Here is an 18,959-nt window from a genome sequence, read left to right as displayed (position 1 = left end):
CACGCTCACAATTTCAGTTGAGGAAGGGCTGTGCGGGCAGTAGCCTAGTTTAGGTTTAATTCCCTGCACCTCCGAATAGGACTTGTAATATGATTGTAATCGGAGCCTCTGCGAAGACAATGTCAACAACTCTAAGCTGGGTGAACCAGTGAGCCTCATTTGATCTCACCTGATCTCATTTGATCTTGCTATTTCTGCCTTATACTTGCTTCTTTTGTTCTGGGAATGTCACAAGAGCCTGTGTTTCTTACACTTTTAAAGTAGCCCGAGGGCTTTTATAGACTTTGTTGTGAGAGATGATATGGCAGAGGCCAGATAACCAGTGATGAGGAATTGTGGGAATTATAATTCAAAGACCAATATTTTCCCCCTCCAAATATACTACATGGTCATTTGGGCTACATTGTGAATATTTGTGGTAAGGGTAATTATTATGTAGATTAAGAAACACTTAAAATTGAAAAGGTGAATTTTCCCCTTTGCTCCAATTCTTCACATTTCTGGATACATTTTGATGGCAGGTATGCAGTATATTCCATAAACTTTAATATATTGCATTCTTGTTGGAAGTTTAATTATGTCATTTTTAAAACAAATTTTCTAGATCTCATGTTTATGGAGAATGGATTCAAAATGTTTTGTTGTTGCTACAGCTGCTATTAATTCTGCTCAAAACCAGAATTACTCAATGCTCAGAAGGCATTATATGATATTGTTCCATTTCCAGAGCTAAGGCTCTAATGGAAAACATTTTTGCCACTTGAAATCCCTTCACCCTGCTCCCCCCAAAAAAGGCCAGGGGCAGAATTTTAATAAGTAAACCAAGGTTGTGTTTCATCTCACCTTCTGGCTGGTTGTTACTTTTGCTAGGCCAAAAATAATGTCAAGCAAGATTGTGGACTTCATTATCCTCCAGACATTGCTGAACTACAGGTCCCAGCATTTTGCACAATTTTGCACTATTGGCCAGCCTGGCTAAAGCATTTGGGAACTGCAGATGTAAGAGAGAGAGAGAGAGAGAGTAGAAGGGAGGAAAAGTATAGGAGAGAGAGGAGTGGAAAGAGGAGAGAAGAAAAGGAGAGAGAAAGGAGAAATAGAGAAGAGAGGGATGGTAGAGGGAAGAAAGGAGGTAGGGAGGAAGAGAGGGGGAGAGGAAACAGGATGGTGGTGGATAGGATATAATATCATGTATGGAAAGCAGAAGAGCAAATGATAGCCTATGTGGGTTGATGGTAAGAGGAACTGATATAATATTGGATAACACAAAATAGTGCTGGTTAAGATGTAATGGTATACCTGTGGTTACTTGTATGAAATTTTAAAAAAAACTTTTCAAAAAAAAGTCTGAGGTGGTGATTTGTTGCTGGATAGAACACAACTCTGGAAGGTTGTAGGAAGAATTGAAAAGTGAAATCATGAAGTGCGGGTTGTAATGGAGAAACTGAAGGGCAGCAGGAAAAAGGAAGGAAGGAATGCAGAGTGGGGTATCAGATTAATTTGAGATCAGGCTCTTTGCCACATGCCACATTAGAGCACCCAGTTCAAAGACTTTTTCTGTCATTCTTTAGTTGGTTTTTTTTTTTAAAGTCATGTGACAGCAATTACCACCCACTTCATCCAAAGCTTACTATCAAAACAGCTTCTGTTCTTCTTACTCAAAAAGTTCCCTTTCACCCATAGGCACCTATTAAGCTGAGCATGAAATTGCATTGCACCTTCTTGCAGCAGCTTATATCAGATGGGCTATTAGCCAATTCCAGAAATGTTCATTTCCTTCACACAATGAGGAGATAAATTAAACACTGGAGGCAGACTACTTATTTCATTCTAACCATATATTATTCTCATGACCAGAACAGTATCAAAACACATTGTGATTTGTTATAAGGGCTTGGAAAGAATCCCCCCCCCACGCCTTAAATTTTATTAAATTTTCTAGCATTACATGGACTTAACCCCTAACTGTGCATCTCCCCCATATATCCATACGAGTGTATTTATGTTATGATTTTTTTTGGTTCCATCACATATAATCCCATAGCCATATTTCATATCAGACATAGATATGGAAACCAAAGTGTAAAGTTCAGAAAGGCAGTAGGGAAAATGAAACATTGGAATATATAGAGTAAATCACTTACCTCCCTTCTGTCTGGTCCATTTTTGTGTAGCATATGATCACATTTTTCTCCAGAGATTAGTTAAAAAAAATCAGTTGCCTAGGAATTCTAGAAGATTGAATTTTTCAAGCATTCTTAGTGCTCAATTTGTCAATTTATTTACTTATTTAACATTTGTATTTTTAATGCAAATAATACAAACATAGATATATACATCTAAATACAAAAAAAAGAAAGGAAAAAAGAAAAGGAGAAAAACTAATATTACAGTACAACCCCTCGGAGACCCTGTCCCCCCCCCATATTTCTTCTTCTTTAACAACTAAAGAATATACAATATATTCCAATTGTGCCCTTATCCCTTTCAAAACAACATATATTCTTGAGTAGGTTTATTCCCTTTGCCTTCCACCAACACTGATTTTATTTTAAAAAATCCCATATTTCATTATAATTTTTTTACTTTGTTCCCTTTTTTTAAATGTAGTTTCCATTGTTAATTTATCATTTGTTGCCATAGTCCAAATTTCATTATACCACTCATTTCTTTGAATATCCCAATTTCATCCTCAATATTTAGCCATCACTAATCTAGCTGCCATTATCAAATTTACCATCAAATCCTTTTTTTTGTTTCATTTATCCCATTTTTCCACCAGCAACAGTAATGTGAACAGTAAATTCAAAAATCATTATATTGGTTTTTTTCATCCTTGGCAATCTTAGGATATGTGGATTTCAACTCCCAGAATTCCCCAGCCACCCATAGAATCCTGGGAATTGAAGTCCACATGCCAAGTCTGAGAAACACTGCATTATGTGGTAGGAAAAAGATTCTGCTATCAGTTCCTATTCCATTCATTTAATTACATAGCATTTGAAAACTAGATGGTCTCTGCCACAAATAAATAAGAAATACAATAAAACATGATGCATATATTAAATACAAGTAGTTTTCTAGCATCTTTAGTCATTTTTCTACCATCAGTATAGATAATATAATGGCGGAAAGCTAAACCAACAAATTACTCCTAAATTAGTGTTTATTTATTAATACCTGGGATAGCATATAAAAATGATATTTCTTCTTTGCCCTCAGTATACTTCAGGGAATCTGAGCTTTAAAAACATTTGCCATGGTCCTATTTCTTGGGAATAATGTCACTTTTATTTGATCGACATGGTTTCATCTAATTAATAAGCAATAAGTTGAAAGGGTTTTTCATTTTTCATACTTGCAAAGAAAAAAATAAATCTTGTGGGGGGCAACTGCATGGCATGAAGCAGTGGTGCGATTCAGCCAGTTCGTACCTATTCGGGAGAACCGGTTGTTAACTTTCTAAGCAGTTCGGAGAACTGGTTGTTGGAAGAAATCTCCTTTTGGTTTTTCCCACTTTACAGGGCTAATCCTTTAAGGAAGGCAGGAAGAAAACATTCTGGTGTTATTTCTAGCATAATCTTTATTGCCCTGCTTACAGAAACTGCCTCTCTGGTTAACCCTTATTACATCGTAAGAGCTAAGGCGAAGTGCCTATTAACGTGAGTGACATTGAGTTGGCCATTCCAATGGTGGGTTCCTGCCAGTTCTAACCTCTTCTATAGAAGAGGTTCCACAAATCCACAGTGCCATTTAGATCCGGTTCCAGCTCCCTCCCCTCGCCAGTCCGTACATCATCAAGATGAAGAGCGAGAGGAGGAATTCTGGGAGTTGAAGTCCACAAGTCTTAAAGCTGTCAAGTTTGAACACCCCTGGGGTTTTTTTCCCTAAAGGGTTAGGGGTGCAAGGGTCTTGTAACTTGACAGCTTTAAGACTTGCATGCTTCAAATGCCAGAGTTTCTGAGTCAACATTTTGGTTGCTAAGCAAGAGCGTTGTTAAGTAAGTTTCACCACATTTTACAAGTTGGCCACGCCCACCCAGACACATGACTGGAAAGCCACTTCCACCTGGTCACATGGCCAGCAAGCCACTCCCACAAAGCAGGCCACACTTACAGAAGAGGTTCTAAAAAAATTGAAACCCACCACTGGCATAAAGTATACCATAAATATCAAAACTGCATAAAAGTATAAAATTAAAGTCCACTTTACCTATATTACTTTGGATTCTTGATATCTAGAAGTAATTCAAATATGTGCTGCTGGGAGTAAGTCACATCACCAAGCCCAGGAATTCTAATCTTGTAAAGTACTATGAATTAATGGGTTTTTAGAATGAGCTTTATTTAACATTTGAATAAATGTGTGGCTATGATTTTAGAATCGAGAGTAAATCAAGCTCTCTGCCAAATTTCAGTGTGATCACACAGCTGTTAGAATGGTAGGGTTTTCAAATTAAATTAGCATTAGCTTAATGTCTTTTTTTCTTCCTATGCTCCCTGAAGATATGAACAGCCAAAGTGTGATAACAGTGCTAGAGCTCACCCAAGCAATACAAGAGACGTGTTCAAAGGGCGCCCATTGCAAGGTAAGTGTATAATAAATGGTGTTTTGGAAGAATGTTTATTCATTCAGTTAACTTAAAGAGTGCTTTCATATCTACAGTAAAACTTGAGCAAAAATATTTGTTATGCAAATATAAGCAAATATATTATGTAAATGTTATGCAATGAAACTGGTTCCAAGTCACAATTGCGACTTCACAATGGAATCAGTTCCTCAAAACGCCTAGCAGAACAACCCGCTTGGTTATTATACTGTGGTTGTGTACCAGAGTTTATAAATAAATAAATATACAGGATAATCTTCCTGCAGATTTTGCATAACACTGGAGTATCCTTGAGGAGACCAAGAGGAAGGAATATTATGTTTATTTGCCACCTTGAATTACTTAAAGAGTAATAACATCAGGATAAAAAAGATTGAATAAATAAATAAAAAGGAGGGAAGTAAAAACTAATACAGGGGTCCTCAACCCCCCGGCCACAGCCTACTACTGGGCCATGAGCCCAGTAGTGGAAGTGGCGGGTGAGATTGCGCAAGAGTGCATCCCCACTTGTGCAAACAGCAGGCTAGCGTGTATGCTCCATTTGTGTGAATGGCGGGCACAATCATCTCGGTTCTTAAAATATTTTAGGCCATCTTTTGGATATTGCTTGCAATGGAAGCTCATAGATACAACACTGGCAAATAAAAACCAGGGGGGGAAATCTGCTTTTAGCAGAATGTAGGTTAAGTTTTGGCTTTTCTTATCTTATCTATTTCGCTTTTTTTTATTTTATTTTGAGCCAAAAGAAATGAGGTATTATTTCCCTCAGTTTGAACCTGGGAGATACCAGGACAGTGTACTGCATGTAATGGTTTTGTAAGAACTACTTTTCTGACATCCCCCTGGCATATAGGTAGTTGTTCCACTTTTCTAAGAACATCCTCTTCTGCAGATCTCACTGATTTGGACCAGGGGAAGTAATGAGATTTGCAGATCGCAATATTAACCAGGTTCAAAAACTATGATGGTACACAGCCAAGTGCCACTTCATTAAACCCGAGTATATAAACAGTTGGTTTTGAAAGACTTGGGAAAAATTGGCTCAAAGCCAGTTGGCATAAGTTTTAGTTGTGATAAAATATGTGTCAGAGGAAAGAAAAAAATATTTATGAATTTTCTACAGCGATTATTAAAATATTCAGAAATTTAGTTCAAACCCCCCCCCCCCATCAATTGTTGCTAATTCTGGGACATGGCAAGTTGCATGACTATTTATAAGATATAAAGCCTATTAAGTCAGGACATTATTTGTAAATTAATTTAATTGTAATTTAGTATTGCATGTAACTGTATCACATAATTTCTGATCCATTTCCAACATTCCCTTTTTGGGAAGGTTGTTGAGAAGCTTTTTGGAATGAAGATTCAGAAGACTCTGAGTCTTTTTCAGGCAGGCTTCAAACTTAGATATACGTGACACTGATTGTGTTGGTTCATGATATCTGGTGGGATCACAAGAGGGTGGGGATGTTACATCAATCCTGACCCTCCTTGTTCTGTTGGTAACCTCCAGTACCATTGATTGTGGTATTTCCTTTGACTAAAGGGATGGGAGTGGGAAGCAAAAATTTCCTCCAAGATTGGTCCATATCAGTGTTGATGGACACAGCTGCCTATACACCTTTGCTTGGTTACTCCCTCTTTCTATTTAATGTCTATGGGAGGCTTCTCTGTGAGATCATTCATCAGTTGGCAGCCATGGCTTAGAGAGCCTTTGCAGAAATCCAACTTGCACTCCAGCTGTGCCTATTCCTGAATCAGGAAGCCACTGATGACTTGGACATTTGGATTATTACAATGTGTTTTGCATGAGACTGCCATTGAGGACCACCCAGGAAGCTGTTACTCCTACACATGTAATTATGGGAGCACCTTGGTGCACCTATGTAACAATGCTACTTTTGTGAGCTGTACTAGTTAACAGTAGGCTTCCGGGTGCAGTTCAGGATGCTGATTTGTTACCTATAAAGCCTTCATGGGAAAAGATCTAATTATTTGTCTATTTCAGATTGTTTCTATTGATGTAATAAACTCTCTTTTTTATTTTTTTTTATTTTTAAACAAACATAAACAAACAAGACATGTAGCATAAAAACAATTCCGTACAGTATGTTGATTGGTTACAAGGTTTTTGTGCGCTCTTTTCACAGTCCTCACTTAAAGTTTATCTAAAGTCACATATTTTCAATCAAATATATTTGTATACATTATTATTATAGTACTTCATTTGATTATCACTATTGTTTCTTCATTTTAAACAAGGTATTCTAAATATGGATTCATTTATATTATAATAATTCATTATATCATCTTCAATATATCCAATAATAAAGTATTTTTATATCCTATTCTAAGTCAATCTATTATTTTAGTATTGGTAACATTCTCTAATAATTTTCAATTCTATGTTTTTTCTATTATTAGTATCCTCAATCATATATATATATATATATATATATATATATATATATATATATATATATATATATATATATATATATATATATATACACACACACACACACACACACACACACACACACACACACACATACACACAATTATTATGATTATTAAACATTCATTGAGTATAGCTATTATTACATCCTTTTTATATGAAGCATACTAAATTTAAAGTAAATTTATATTATGGCGTTTCATTACATCATCCTGAAATCATCCAATGATATTACATCTTTATATTCTATTCTATTTTATATTCTAATATAAATTTTTTTATTATCAATCTAATATATATAAATGCATTATTATCATTGTTAATCATTTATTTGACTATAACTATTATTACTTTGTCTTATACATAGTACTCAAAGTTTAACTAAGTTTGACTTAATTTTATTGTGACATTTCATTTCATCATCCTGTATCCTTCCAGTAGTAGTGCAGTCCAATATCTCTTGCCATTTGTAGAATCTGTATTCTAAGTGTTTTCTTGATAAGTCTTTTGTGGACTTCTCTTGGCAACTTGTTGTTCATTCCATATCTTATAGAGAGTCGAAACCCTCCATCTGTTCCTTCCATCAGCTTACCTTTAGTTATCACTGGTGCTTCTGCCAAAATTACTCTCATTGTTTCTGCCAATTTTTTTCCCTTTCTTCATTTATGTTTTGAAGTCTGAGATAGAGTTCCAGTTCATCAATCTCTCCTTTCAGTATTTCACACATATCATTTCCCTCCACTCTCCGTTTGCTGTCAGTGTCAACAATTTTCTTATCACTTTGTTCATATTTTTCTGCAATTTTTTGAACTCTGTCCTCAAGTTTCATCATTGTTTTGTAAATATTCTGAACTCTTCCCTCCATTCTTTCTGTATTTTGTTCTATAATCTCAAATCTCTTATCAATTCTCTCTGTGCTTATTAGTACTTTTTGAATTTCTAGCATAATTATTTGTAATGTTAATTCCTTTTCTTCTTCATGTTGCACCATTTTTCCAGGTTGTAAACACTGCCACTAAGACATCCAAGGTTTTTTGCTAGGTTTCAAACAAATTCAGTGTAATCTTTCAAGTCAAGGCTTTCTCTTTACTCCAAAAGAGCAGGTGGCAGTGTTACTTATTTTTCTTCTGCTTTTACCTCTGTCTCTAATCTACAAACTCAAAAAGAGAGAGAAAACTGCTTAAAAGTTATGATCCAGCTGAGCCTTGAGAGGAAAGAGAATTTCAATCCACAAACACAAAAAATGGAAAAAAATAGAAGAAGAAGGGGGGGGGGGGGGAGACCAGTCCAATTTTAAAAGGAAAAGGCATTTGTAAAAATTCCATCTATAGAAAGAAATGAAATTAAAGTAAAAAATATAACACAATAGTTTTAATCCAGGCTTAATTCTCCACTTCAATTAAAATCTTCAATTTTAATTTAACTCTAAATCTTTTTGGGTGTTCTCTTCTCTAATAGTAAGTTTTTTCTCACCATTTCCAACACACTCTATCTCCTCTTCTGCTTCCATTTCAGGGGTCTGCCCCAACCTTCTGCAGCCTCAATGGCTGCTTCTCTTGTAGCCAGAAAAAAGAGCTTCTCCTGGATCGATCAGGGGCTTTGTGATGCCCCTGAGATCAGCAGGACATGCCCTTCTCTGTCACCATCTCTACAGGATGGTTTAGGTCCAAAAAGGACTGTCCAACAACAGAGATATCGACAGGAATCCTGGAGCTCCAAGATTGCATGTCGTATCGTAACGATGTCAACCATGCCCTCCCTCATGTAATAAACTCTTGAGTGGGACCAGGAGATGTGATTCTCTATTGCTGTGCCTACTTTTTGGAACAGCTTTTCCTCCAAGGCTCAGATAAACCCAAACCTGCTTGACTTTCAGAAGGTATTCCTTAGGCACTCAGTTGGAGAAGAGTGTCAGCAGAAGAGCAGCCACATACAAAAGGTATTGCAATGACTTAAGAGAAAACGATAGATGATCTGACTTAAGAAAGATAGCATGCCAACTAAAGCTAAGTAGAAGCAGGCTAGCTATGAATCTTATATTTTATAAGAAACATAGCTTCATTCACAATAGATTTAACTTGCCAATATTTCAATAATAATTTCAGAGAACTCATGAAAATGTTTTTTTCCTCTGTCACATGTTTTATCACAACTAGAACCTATGCCAATGGCTTTGAGCCATTTTCCAAAAGTCCTTCAAAACTAGTTGTTTGTTCTATATCCTTGGGTTCAAAGAAGTGGGAGTTGGCTGTGTAGCATCATAGTTCCTGAGCCTGGTTAATATTGCAATCTGAAAATCTCATCACTTCCCCCTACTTAAAATAGGTTCTCTGGTTTAGATCATTGAGATCTGCCCAACAAGATGCTGTTACATAAAGGAAAAACCATTTGATAGGGAAAAATCAGAAAAGTTGTGAGTAGTTTCCACAGACCTTGGAAAGATTTGCTTCATTTATAATTACAGCATTTTAATTCTGCGTAGAATTGAGTTTCTTAACTTTAAATGGCTTGGGAGATTTCAAAGAGGCATGATATTTATAATTGAGTATTCTTGGAAATCCCAATCTGTCCCATTGATTCATTGTACAGTTGTTCGCAAAACATAAGCTGGCTGTTGTAAACATCTGGTTCATAATTTTATAAGCCATTCTCAATAATAAAACCACAAGCTCTCACACTGTTCTAAATCTATAATGGCCTAAGAAATGGCATACTTTCAGAGAGCAACAGAAAAGCATCAGTAAATCCCTTCTTCTCCATCTGCTGCCTGGATTTATCAATCCTCTTCCTCTCCCAATTTGAAGGATCTTCCCCACTTTGAATTTGGCACATTTCAAAGATTTTCCAACCAACAAATGTAATGGGATTGGAGAATAGCTTTTGCAACTCACTTGTGCAAACCTGCAAATCAAACAGTAAACTCTAATATGCTTTTGAAAGTAGAAAACAGTATCAATAGAGTTAAAAATATGCATATAATATTATCATGGCAAGAAATATGTTCTTATTGTAGGAAGAATGCTCATCTTAACATACTTTGAATAGGTGTGTTCATTTATTTAAAGATTCTTTGGATTGCATCATTAACTTGTTCAACAGTACCTGTATGTATGTATGTATGTATGTATGTATGTATGTATGTATGTGTATATATATATATATATATATATATATATATATATATATATATATATATATATATATATATATATATATATATATATATATATATATATATATATATACACACACATATATATATATATATACACATATATATATATATATACACATATATATATATATATATATATACACATATATATATATACACATATATATATATATACATACACACATACATACATACATACATACATACATACATACATACATACAAACAGGTATTGTTGAACACACACACACACACACACACCATATATATATATATATATATATATATATATATATATATATATAGATAGATAGATAGATAGATAGATAGATAGATAGATAGATAGATAGATAGATAGATAGATAGGCAGGCAATTTAGGGATATTTGGATTCCTATCCATATGGTTTGAAAACCCACAGCCAGTTATTAAAAGGCAACGATGTACGATGTGTGTGTAATCAATCCAAATTTAATTTGTGATGTAAGCTACTTTATTGAATGTGTTTTTATTTCAATATCAGAAACCAAAGTAACAAGTACAGCATAAACATCTCTAAATAGATAATAATATTTGCTTTAGCAATTCTAGTTTTACAAAACAACTGAACTGAACACACACAGAGAGAGGAAGAGAGGGGGAAACAGAAGCATATATTCATTCATTCACATTCATCTGTTTCACTAAGTCCATTAAATAATAACCAGCTGAAAAGATAATCTGCTTAATGTTGGCTTTATCACCAGTCACTTAAAGCAATGCGGGTATGGCTCTAAGAAGATGCGACAGAAGTGTGTCATGACAAATTAACCCTTCCTCTGATTTTATGAATTGTAATTTTGATGGAAGTGCTCCTAAATTCAATTCCTGACATTGTCGAACAGAAGAACAAGTCTTATTTGTCTCTTTGATCTGGTAGAGAATACAGCTCGGTCCACTGAAAGTACATAATGTCTATGGCTCTTTTCATGTTTTCTTATGTGCAAAATGGTAATTACCATAGCAATATTGGCCAGCATTAATTTGCTGCAGAGATCAGGTAGAAGTATCCCATCTATATACAGAAAATGAAAATCTATGCATACTCAACACTGCACTAAGAAAATAATTTTCCATTGAAAGATATATTAAATTGCATGAATTTATGGAGCAACCCATTTATCGTTGGTTTCTACACCTATGATGCCTGTGTCCAGCCATAGATCTCTTCACAATCACCAACACACAGAGACACAAGTGAGTTATTCCTATTTCTGTTTTGGTGTAGCTTCCTTTATGTTTGTGTTTGTATAAAACAAGCGATGCATTGTGATTCTGCAGGGGCACAGTGCTGACCATCATTGGAATGCTTATTCGTGGCTGCAGCAGAGTTCTATGCGACTTTCATTTCTCAGGCTTTTAAAATGATTAACTGTTCCCACTAAACAGGTGTTCCCCTTGATTTGCTGGATCAGTTCAGAGGCTACCATGTCTCATAGAAGCAGCCTTTGTTAAAAGAAACTGCTTAAAAAAAATTAAAAAGCCCAATCCTAGAACATCTCTGAAAATAGTTGCATATTCTATTGTAGACCAAAACATTTCTAGTGTTTATAAAACTGAAATTTGCTGTTGGTCCAGAGTTGTGTTTATTTTTGAAGGTCATTCATTTCCCAGAGACAGACAGGTAAATTGATGAAATCAAGGTCACTTGGGAAGAAGGAGTATGCTGGGAGATTAAAAACTTGCCACATTCTCCACAGTGCAAACTTTGTTTTGTAGAATTCCTCAGCTGCTTGAGCTCTGGCCTTGGAGATTTCTGCCGGCACCGGGGTGAATGCTTCATTGTTGTTAGCTCTCGTTCATCTATAACTGTGGGGTGTCGTGGGGCAAGCTCGGCTTAATAGTTGCTTCTTGTAAGCCTGGAGCAAGGAGCGAGAATGAATGCGGTGGGGGAGTAGTTTCTAGCAATCACTCTTGCAAACTAAGAAATACAAATCCAATGTGCATTTTTTTGAGAAAACAGAAAACAATCCGTATTTTATGTGTACGTTTACAAAATTATGGTTAGCACTACCAGATCAGGATTGCAAAAATCTGAATGCCTGCAAAGAATTATAATTTATTTATCTTTCTTTCCCATTTCAGGGAAAGAAAGAGAGGTTTAAAGATAAATAAATGTTCCTCTTTGTGATTTGTACTAGAAATTAAGATTAAGCTTGCTGATCACCAGTATATTTTTACCTAGTTGTTATATTTTGGTATATTGTGTCCATGTTAGTGTGTGTGTGTGTGTGTGTGTGTGTGTGTGTGTGTGTGTACATGTGTGTACGTGTACATACGTACTAGATATCTTTCCTTCTTCCTGGAAGATTCATTTTATCCTAATGTTAAAAATGAGTCTTTTCTAAGTCTGAGCCTCGTGAAATGCAGAGCCCTTAGCCTTTGCCTTTCCAAAATAGAGCAGAACTGTTCCATGGAGGGAGAGAATCTCCTCATCAAGTCTTGTAGATTTTTGTCTCTGGATAAGAGAAACTACTGTATCTTAAACAGCTACCATTAGTTATCATTGGAATCCAAGTAGATATAATTCAGAGTTAATTTGTTTCTTTTTGGACTCTTCACTTCAGATGAAACTTCCTACCTCCATAATTTTCTTGCTCTAGTCTGTGAAAATTCTTTTCTTCCCAAGTAGTCCACTAATTGCTCACCCTCTTTCCCTAATTTCAAGTTCCTTCCATTATTTGTCCCACGACTGTAATCTCACCTAAACAGTGCTGAGCATATTTCACTCAAATCTGAGATACAAGATGGACATATTTACAATTCTAATATTTCCATATATTACAGTCCAGGTTGGCTTTATCCTAAGGCCAAGTAGGCTCTGGCTTAGGGCATTAAAGTTTATGGAGCACCAACACTGCCCCTCCTTCCAAATGATTCTGAAAATACAAGTCTTTGGTGGGAGGTGGAACCATCAGTCAGTGTGCCCCAGAGGTGCCATATTGAGCCACTGCTGATTAGACTGCAGGGGTCTCCAACCTTGGTAACTTTAAGCCTGGACGATTTCAACTCCTAGAAGTTTTGCTGGCTGGGGAATTCTGGGAGTTGAAGTCTTCCAGGCTTAAAGTTGCTAAACTTGGAGTCCCTTGGATTAGAGCACAACTCACTGGATTTATGATAAGAGGAATGAGCTTTTCCCATTATGTCTCTTGGAGTTGACTTGGCAGTTAATTCACCTACCCCGACTCTTTTTGGTGGGCCTTTCTTGTGTCTTCTTTAGTAAAAGTGCACTGGTGATAAGAAAGCTTAATCTTAGCTTTTAGTACAAATACACAAAGAGGGACATTTATTTCTTTTATTTATCTTTAAACCTGTCCTTCTTTCCCTGAAATGATTTGTTTTCATCTTTCCCGAGTCTCTTATACATTAATTATCCCCAATTCTTGCTCTGTTGAAAATTTTCTTATGTCAAGTGATTCGTAGAGAATGTTTTTGTAGGAATGCTCTTTGGAATGTGTGATAATTGCCAACATATTAAGCCAGAAAAGATAACATATGGTATGTGATCATCTTTTCCTCTAAACCCACTGTAACATAAAAGGAAAATACCATAAGATTTGCCTTTTTTTGCCATTGGTCAAGTGCTAGTAATAATAATCCAATTAATTGGTGGCCAGAGTTCCTAATCCACACATTTGGTGATCTTAGAAATCATAACTTTAAAACTGAAACCCTGTTAATATGGAAAGTTATTAGTTTGCTCAGAATATAGAAAAAAAAGATATTAAGACACTAAGATCTTATATTCAGCATTATATCTGTCTGGAAAAAAATCATTTAAGTAATCCATTATGTATTGCTATAATGTAACTGGATCTCCTTGCTGTAACTGGATCCAAGACAATTAGTAGTCAAAGTACACTTATAGTTCAGATGAAGTCGGCTGTACTTCATGCTTCCTAACTAATAATTTAGGACCGTAATTACCATCCTCCCACCACTCTCTCTTAATGTGATTCAATTGTGCTTCTGTCATTGCAAGTTATTCTAGAAGCTAAGAAGGGATTGCTCATTTCCTAGATACGTACCACACTGTGCACAAATTAGACACAGTGTCAGATACACATCTCAGATTATTTATTTCTGGTGGGTTTCACATAAATTCTTAAAGCTACTTGAGCATTAGTTTGTTGTGGCTTAATAAAGCAGACTATATTATATTTGGCTTGAGGGATTCATTCCATGAGATGCCAAGTTCCAAAGGCAGCTTTGAAAGCATTGCTCGGTTACACAGAGCTCTCTGTTAGTAGCTTAAAGAAGTAGTTCTGATGTGGGTGGATCAACAATTTTAGTAAAAGTAACTCTTGCCTAGTCATTAATGTCCCACTTGCCCAAGGTGCTGAAGTGCCCTCAAGCAAGACATGCCACAAATCTTTCCCAAAGGGTTCACTGAATATTGGGTATTTTGTAGACTCTCCATCCTCAATTCATTTATTGCTTATACTAGGAGAGGATTGTAAATACCATTTTCTTAATAATTATTTCTCTTTTTATTGGTCATTATTTCACATTTTCCTATTAACAGAGACAACCACCGCAAGGTTATAATCTCAGACACTTATGTTTCCTGCCAGCTGTGGGAGGAAATATTGATGCTAACACAAGTCAAGCTATATTTTTGTCATGCCAGGTTCCATTCCACGGTGGTAACGACATGTCCTAATAGTCACTTCCAGGCATGACTGCAATATGGTTTTCCCATAATTTCAATTTATAAGCCTCTGTTTAAACAATTGTATAAAAACACATTGACATTGGGTCTATTTGGTTAGTTTGAGTTTTCATTTTTTAAAAAAAATTCTGATGGTGATATTTTAAAAATGCTACTAGTCTAATTTTAGCCTTTGGAGATTATGCCCCAATCCCCCAAAAAACACATAAACGTTTGGCTCTTATTTGTTGAAGAATTCTTTTGGGCCAGATAATTCATCTTGTCCTGCCCCATGGTATACTGCCAACCTCTCTTGAAAAAACTTTGTAATATACAAAGTGTAATATAGCAGTGAAGAGTTTTTCTCTTCAAAGAAGAAAAAAGAAAACATACTGAATTTAGAAAAGCCCAAGCAAATTAGCAATTTAAAATCTATATAATATTTTTAATTGAGCATTTGCATCAAAGTTTCTTTTCTTTCTTATTGAGATATCACATAGGAAAGTGCATGTACGTAGCATTTACTGTAGTCATAGATTTTATAAATGTTCAAGCAAGCAAGTTTTCTTCCTACTTAATTTTGCAAGCAAGTTTTCTTCCTACTTAATTTTGCTTGCAGGAATGCATATTTGGAAATAGAGAATTACGGTTAAGGCCAAGTCTAAGTATCTGAGAGTTGGCCGGAGATAGGCTGGTGCATGTACCAACCACCTGAGATACCTTTCTTCCATGAGATTTGTGGCAGTGAAAAATTTGCAGAATCCGGCCAAATTGAGGAGTGTTTTTCTGGGCTCTGGAACTTTTCTGGTTGCAAAGGCATGTAGTTGGACTTAGGGCTGAATGTTGCAGCCACTGCAATTAGGCATATCCACCATTTTACTTCTAGAAAAATAACTACTGTAGAAGTTGTTCTATGGACATGTCAACAAATAAACTGGACCAGACTTTGGAAAGGCTGTTGGGATTGACTGTCTTCCAAAGATATATCCTAAAAAACAATTATGGAGCACTGAGAAGAAATGCAGAAGATTTCAGGAATGTGTGGAGTTGAGCACTGGTGTTATTTGAGAAGGAGAGAGGAAGTGGATTCTTTTGGTGAGAGGTGGAGATATTTGGGTAGAAGTATAGAGTTAGTTCCTCTCAACCTAAGCAAAAGTGGAAGTTGAAAGGGTTGAGAAAAGAAATTGTACCGAAGATTGCAGGTCATAATTTGGTGTGTGGATGATTGTACCAAGTTACCAAGTACTCTGGAAAGCAAAGTACTCTGGGTTAATTGTTGGGGTGTGGTGGAGAATTGTGAAATAGATGTCTAGAATATATTTCCCCAAGGTAATAATGGAAGTCTGGGAAATGGGAGGGGATTTGAAAAAGGAATGAAGATTGGGGAAGTTGGCAGAGGGACATTTGGCAGAAGGCAAATGACAGGCCACTCCAGGGAAAGGGGTTTAATCATTTGAGCTCAATTCTCAACAAGTTCCCTTGCCGAAGTTTAATGAAGTTAAAACATAACAAACTAACCAAGAAAACATAATGTAGGAAAGTGCCAGCCATCATTTAAAACAATAAAGCCACTTATTTATTTTAATGCCACTTTTATTATATTTATACATAACTGGAGGCAGCAAACATATCTAATACTTCTTCTTTCTCCTATTTTCTGCACAACAACAACCCTGTTGAAGTTGGTTGAGCTAAGACAGAGTGATTGTCCCCAAGTCACCAGCTAGTTTTCATGCTTATAGCAGGACTAAAACTCAATCGTATGATTTCTAGCCTGGGATGTGAAGCACTAGAGGATTCACTAAGCTTTCAGTTCCCTGAAAGAAGTGGACTATGTGAATCTTTTTGGGTCAGATTTCAGGTCTGTAACTCTGGTGGAAATGGAATAGAGTGGGGGGTCCTTAGTGCTTTTGGACGTGGTTGTTTTCTTGCAGACATTCCATGACTTGTGTCAGGCCTGTCTTTTTTTAATCTTTGGCCTACCACACTTTCTATTATTCTAGTATACATTTTCTGTTGTGGGAAAATGAGAGGGGAGATTATACAGAGTTAGATGATATATAGCCATAGCAACATTCTTTCTAGAAAGCCAAGGTCTTTGTCTTTGCACTCTGCACCTGACTGGAACTGGATGGGTGGAACGGCCAGCATGGCAATGGAAGATTGGATCGTGTGATGGACTTGTGGGCATGGGGGCAAGATCTTGAACTTTCAACTGGGTGGGGAAAACCGGGAAGCTATAAGATTCGGGTTTTCCCAGATATGCCAACATGGCTCTCTTAATAAATTGGAACTTTGGGGAATGCTTTGATTTAATTTTGGATGCTATTTGAACCCTAACAATTTAACTAGGTAACATCATCAATTCCAAAATGGAGTGGGGTTTGCTCTCTGTTTATATACGAATGGCTTGCTCTGTCAGTGGGAGTGTTCTTGATGGTTCATTGATTAGGCTGATGTTTAGAGAGTTGATAGTAAGTTGGGATAGAAATTATGCAATGTCTCCTATTTTTGCAGGATTTCTTACAACTTTTTGATGGCATTGGTATCCTATCACACTGTCTCCAGTACTGGGAAGTGAAAAGTAGTGTTTGCAGTAGATCTCCTTTTTTCAATGTGAGAGATTCTAGTCAGTGTTAGTGTGGGGAGAGATCACACCTTTGTGGTGGAATACTGCATAGTTTGATACTCTCAAAACCTCTTATTTAAATCTATATGAAGGTGCTGCGTTAGGTCGCATTTTAGCTTGGCCTCTTTGCAAATGATGCTTATGAGTTTGTAAGCTCAAGTTGAACTGGAAATACAGTAGATGTTATATCCTGGTCCTGGTGCTGTTAGAATCTGGATGGAGAAAATTAAACTCCGACTCAACATAAGGAAGGTAGAAGTTGGTTGTATTCTATTTTCAGAGATATACTATCTTTGGTAGATAATGAAATTGCATTTCTTTGTGTACAACTGGTTTTTAATCTGAGGGCTCTCCTACATCTGGAGCTTCTGCTCATGGGGAGGGGCAGCTGTGGCCAATAAGGCTTTTTTATAGTTACCTAAGGGTTCACAGATTATGATTATTCCTGCTTATAGTACTGTTGCTTTAATCTTCTCCTGCTTGCTTTATTGCAACTTTCTGTACATGGGGATGTACTTGAAGACCACCTGGGTACTGGGTTGAGAATGCAGCAGTCTGAGCAGTGATGGGAATGTCAAATTCTCTCACATAACACATGTGCTTAAGGGCTGCAATTTGCTACTGGGTGCAGTTCAAGCTTCTCACTTAAATGGCTCAGGACCGGTTACCTATACAACTATCATCTTCAGACCCTTCCTTCCTTCTGCCAATAAGGTCAGGAAAGATAGGCTTATTCAGGCTCTCTTGTCTTAGGAATTGTTTTCAAAGAAAGTTTTAAGACAAATTCTGATAGAATGAAGACAAGGAATGAGACCTGTTTTATGAGTTGTGTTTTGATTTTTGAATGTCCCTTGCATGCTGAGCATTTTTGTAATTGTACTTGTAATTGTTGATGGTTATCTTGTTTGGTTGTTTTTTGTTTAACTTTTAGTAACAAAGGAAATGTTAAGCAACTCAGAGGTCTTCTTGGCTTCAGGGGAAAAAAAGCCCTAGTCCAGTAGGTAAACAAACAAAATTTCCAGAAAATTTTGCTGATTTCAGTGGGAAATTCTGTATTTCAGACAGCTGTCAGCTAGACAAGATGCTAAACCAATTGTTGCAATTTATTGAACCTTCAGTGAAAATATACTTCCTTCAGCTTATAGAACAGGTGGCTTACCCAATGGATGGGGAATGGAATGGAGTTTAGCTAATTCTCCTTTTCCCTTGTATGAAATTATTATAATTATCATTTACTTAATATAAATGATGGTTACTTACCTTACTTTACATAAGACAAGTTTACTTACCATAAGGAAAAAAAGGTTTCATTACAAACTCTAGGGGTGTTTTAAAATACTTGTTTCAATGCCAGCAGAATTTAGTTCCATTGATAGTTTGATCTAGGTAATTGTACTGAGGG

General features: G+C 36.2%; 1 protein-coding gene across 1 annotated transcript in view; it reads left to right on the top strand.

Annotated features, from left to right (window-relative positions):
- Positions 1-18,959, top strand: part of SMOC2 (SPARC related modular calcium binding 2) — a 136,415-nt gene that overhangs the window by 93,357 nt on the left and 24,099 nt on the right. The window contains exon 9 of the mRNA XM_014072268.2: positions 4,503-4,585. Coding sequence (XP_013927743.1) covers positions 4,503-4,585 — 83 coding nt within the window. The remainder of the gene's footprint in view (positions 1-4,502; positions 4,586-18,959) is intronic.

Source organism: Thamnophis sirtalis, unplaced genomic scaffold (assembly GCF_051295495.1).
Source record: "Thamnophis sirtalis isolate CommonGarterSnake01/CBP01778 unplaced genomic scaffold, rThaSir2_p1.2 scaffold_6, whole genome shotgun sequence".
In the NCBI taxonomy this organism is placed as follows: domain Eukaryota; kingdom Metazoa; phylum Chordata; class Lepidosauria; order Squamata; family Natricidae; genus Thamnophis; species Thamnophis sirtalis.
This window is presented reverse-complemented; position numbering and strand designations above follow the sequence as displayed.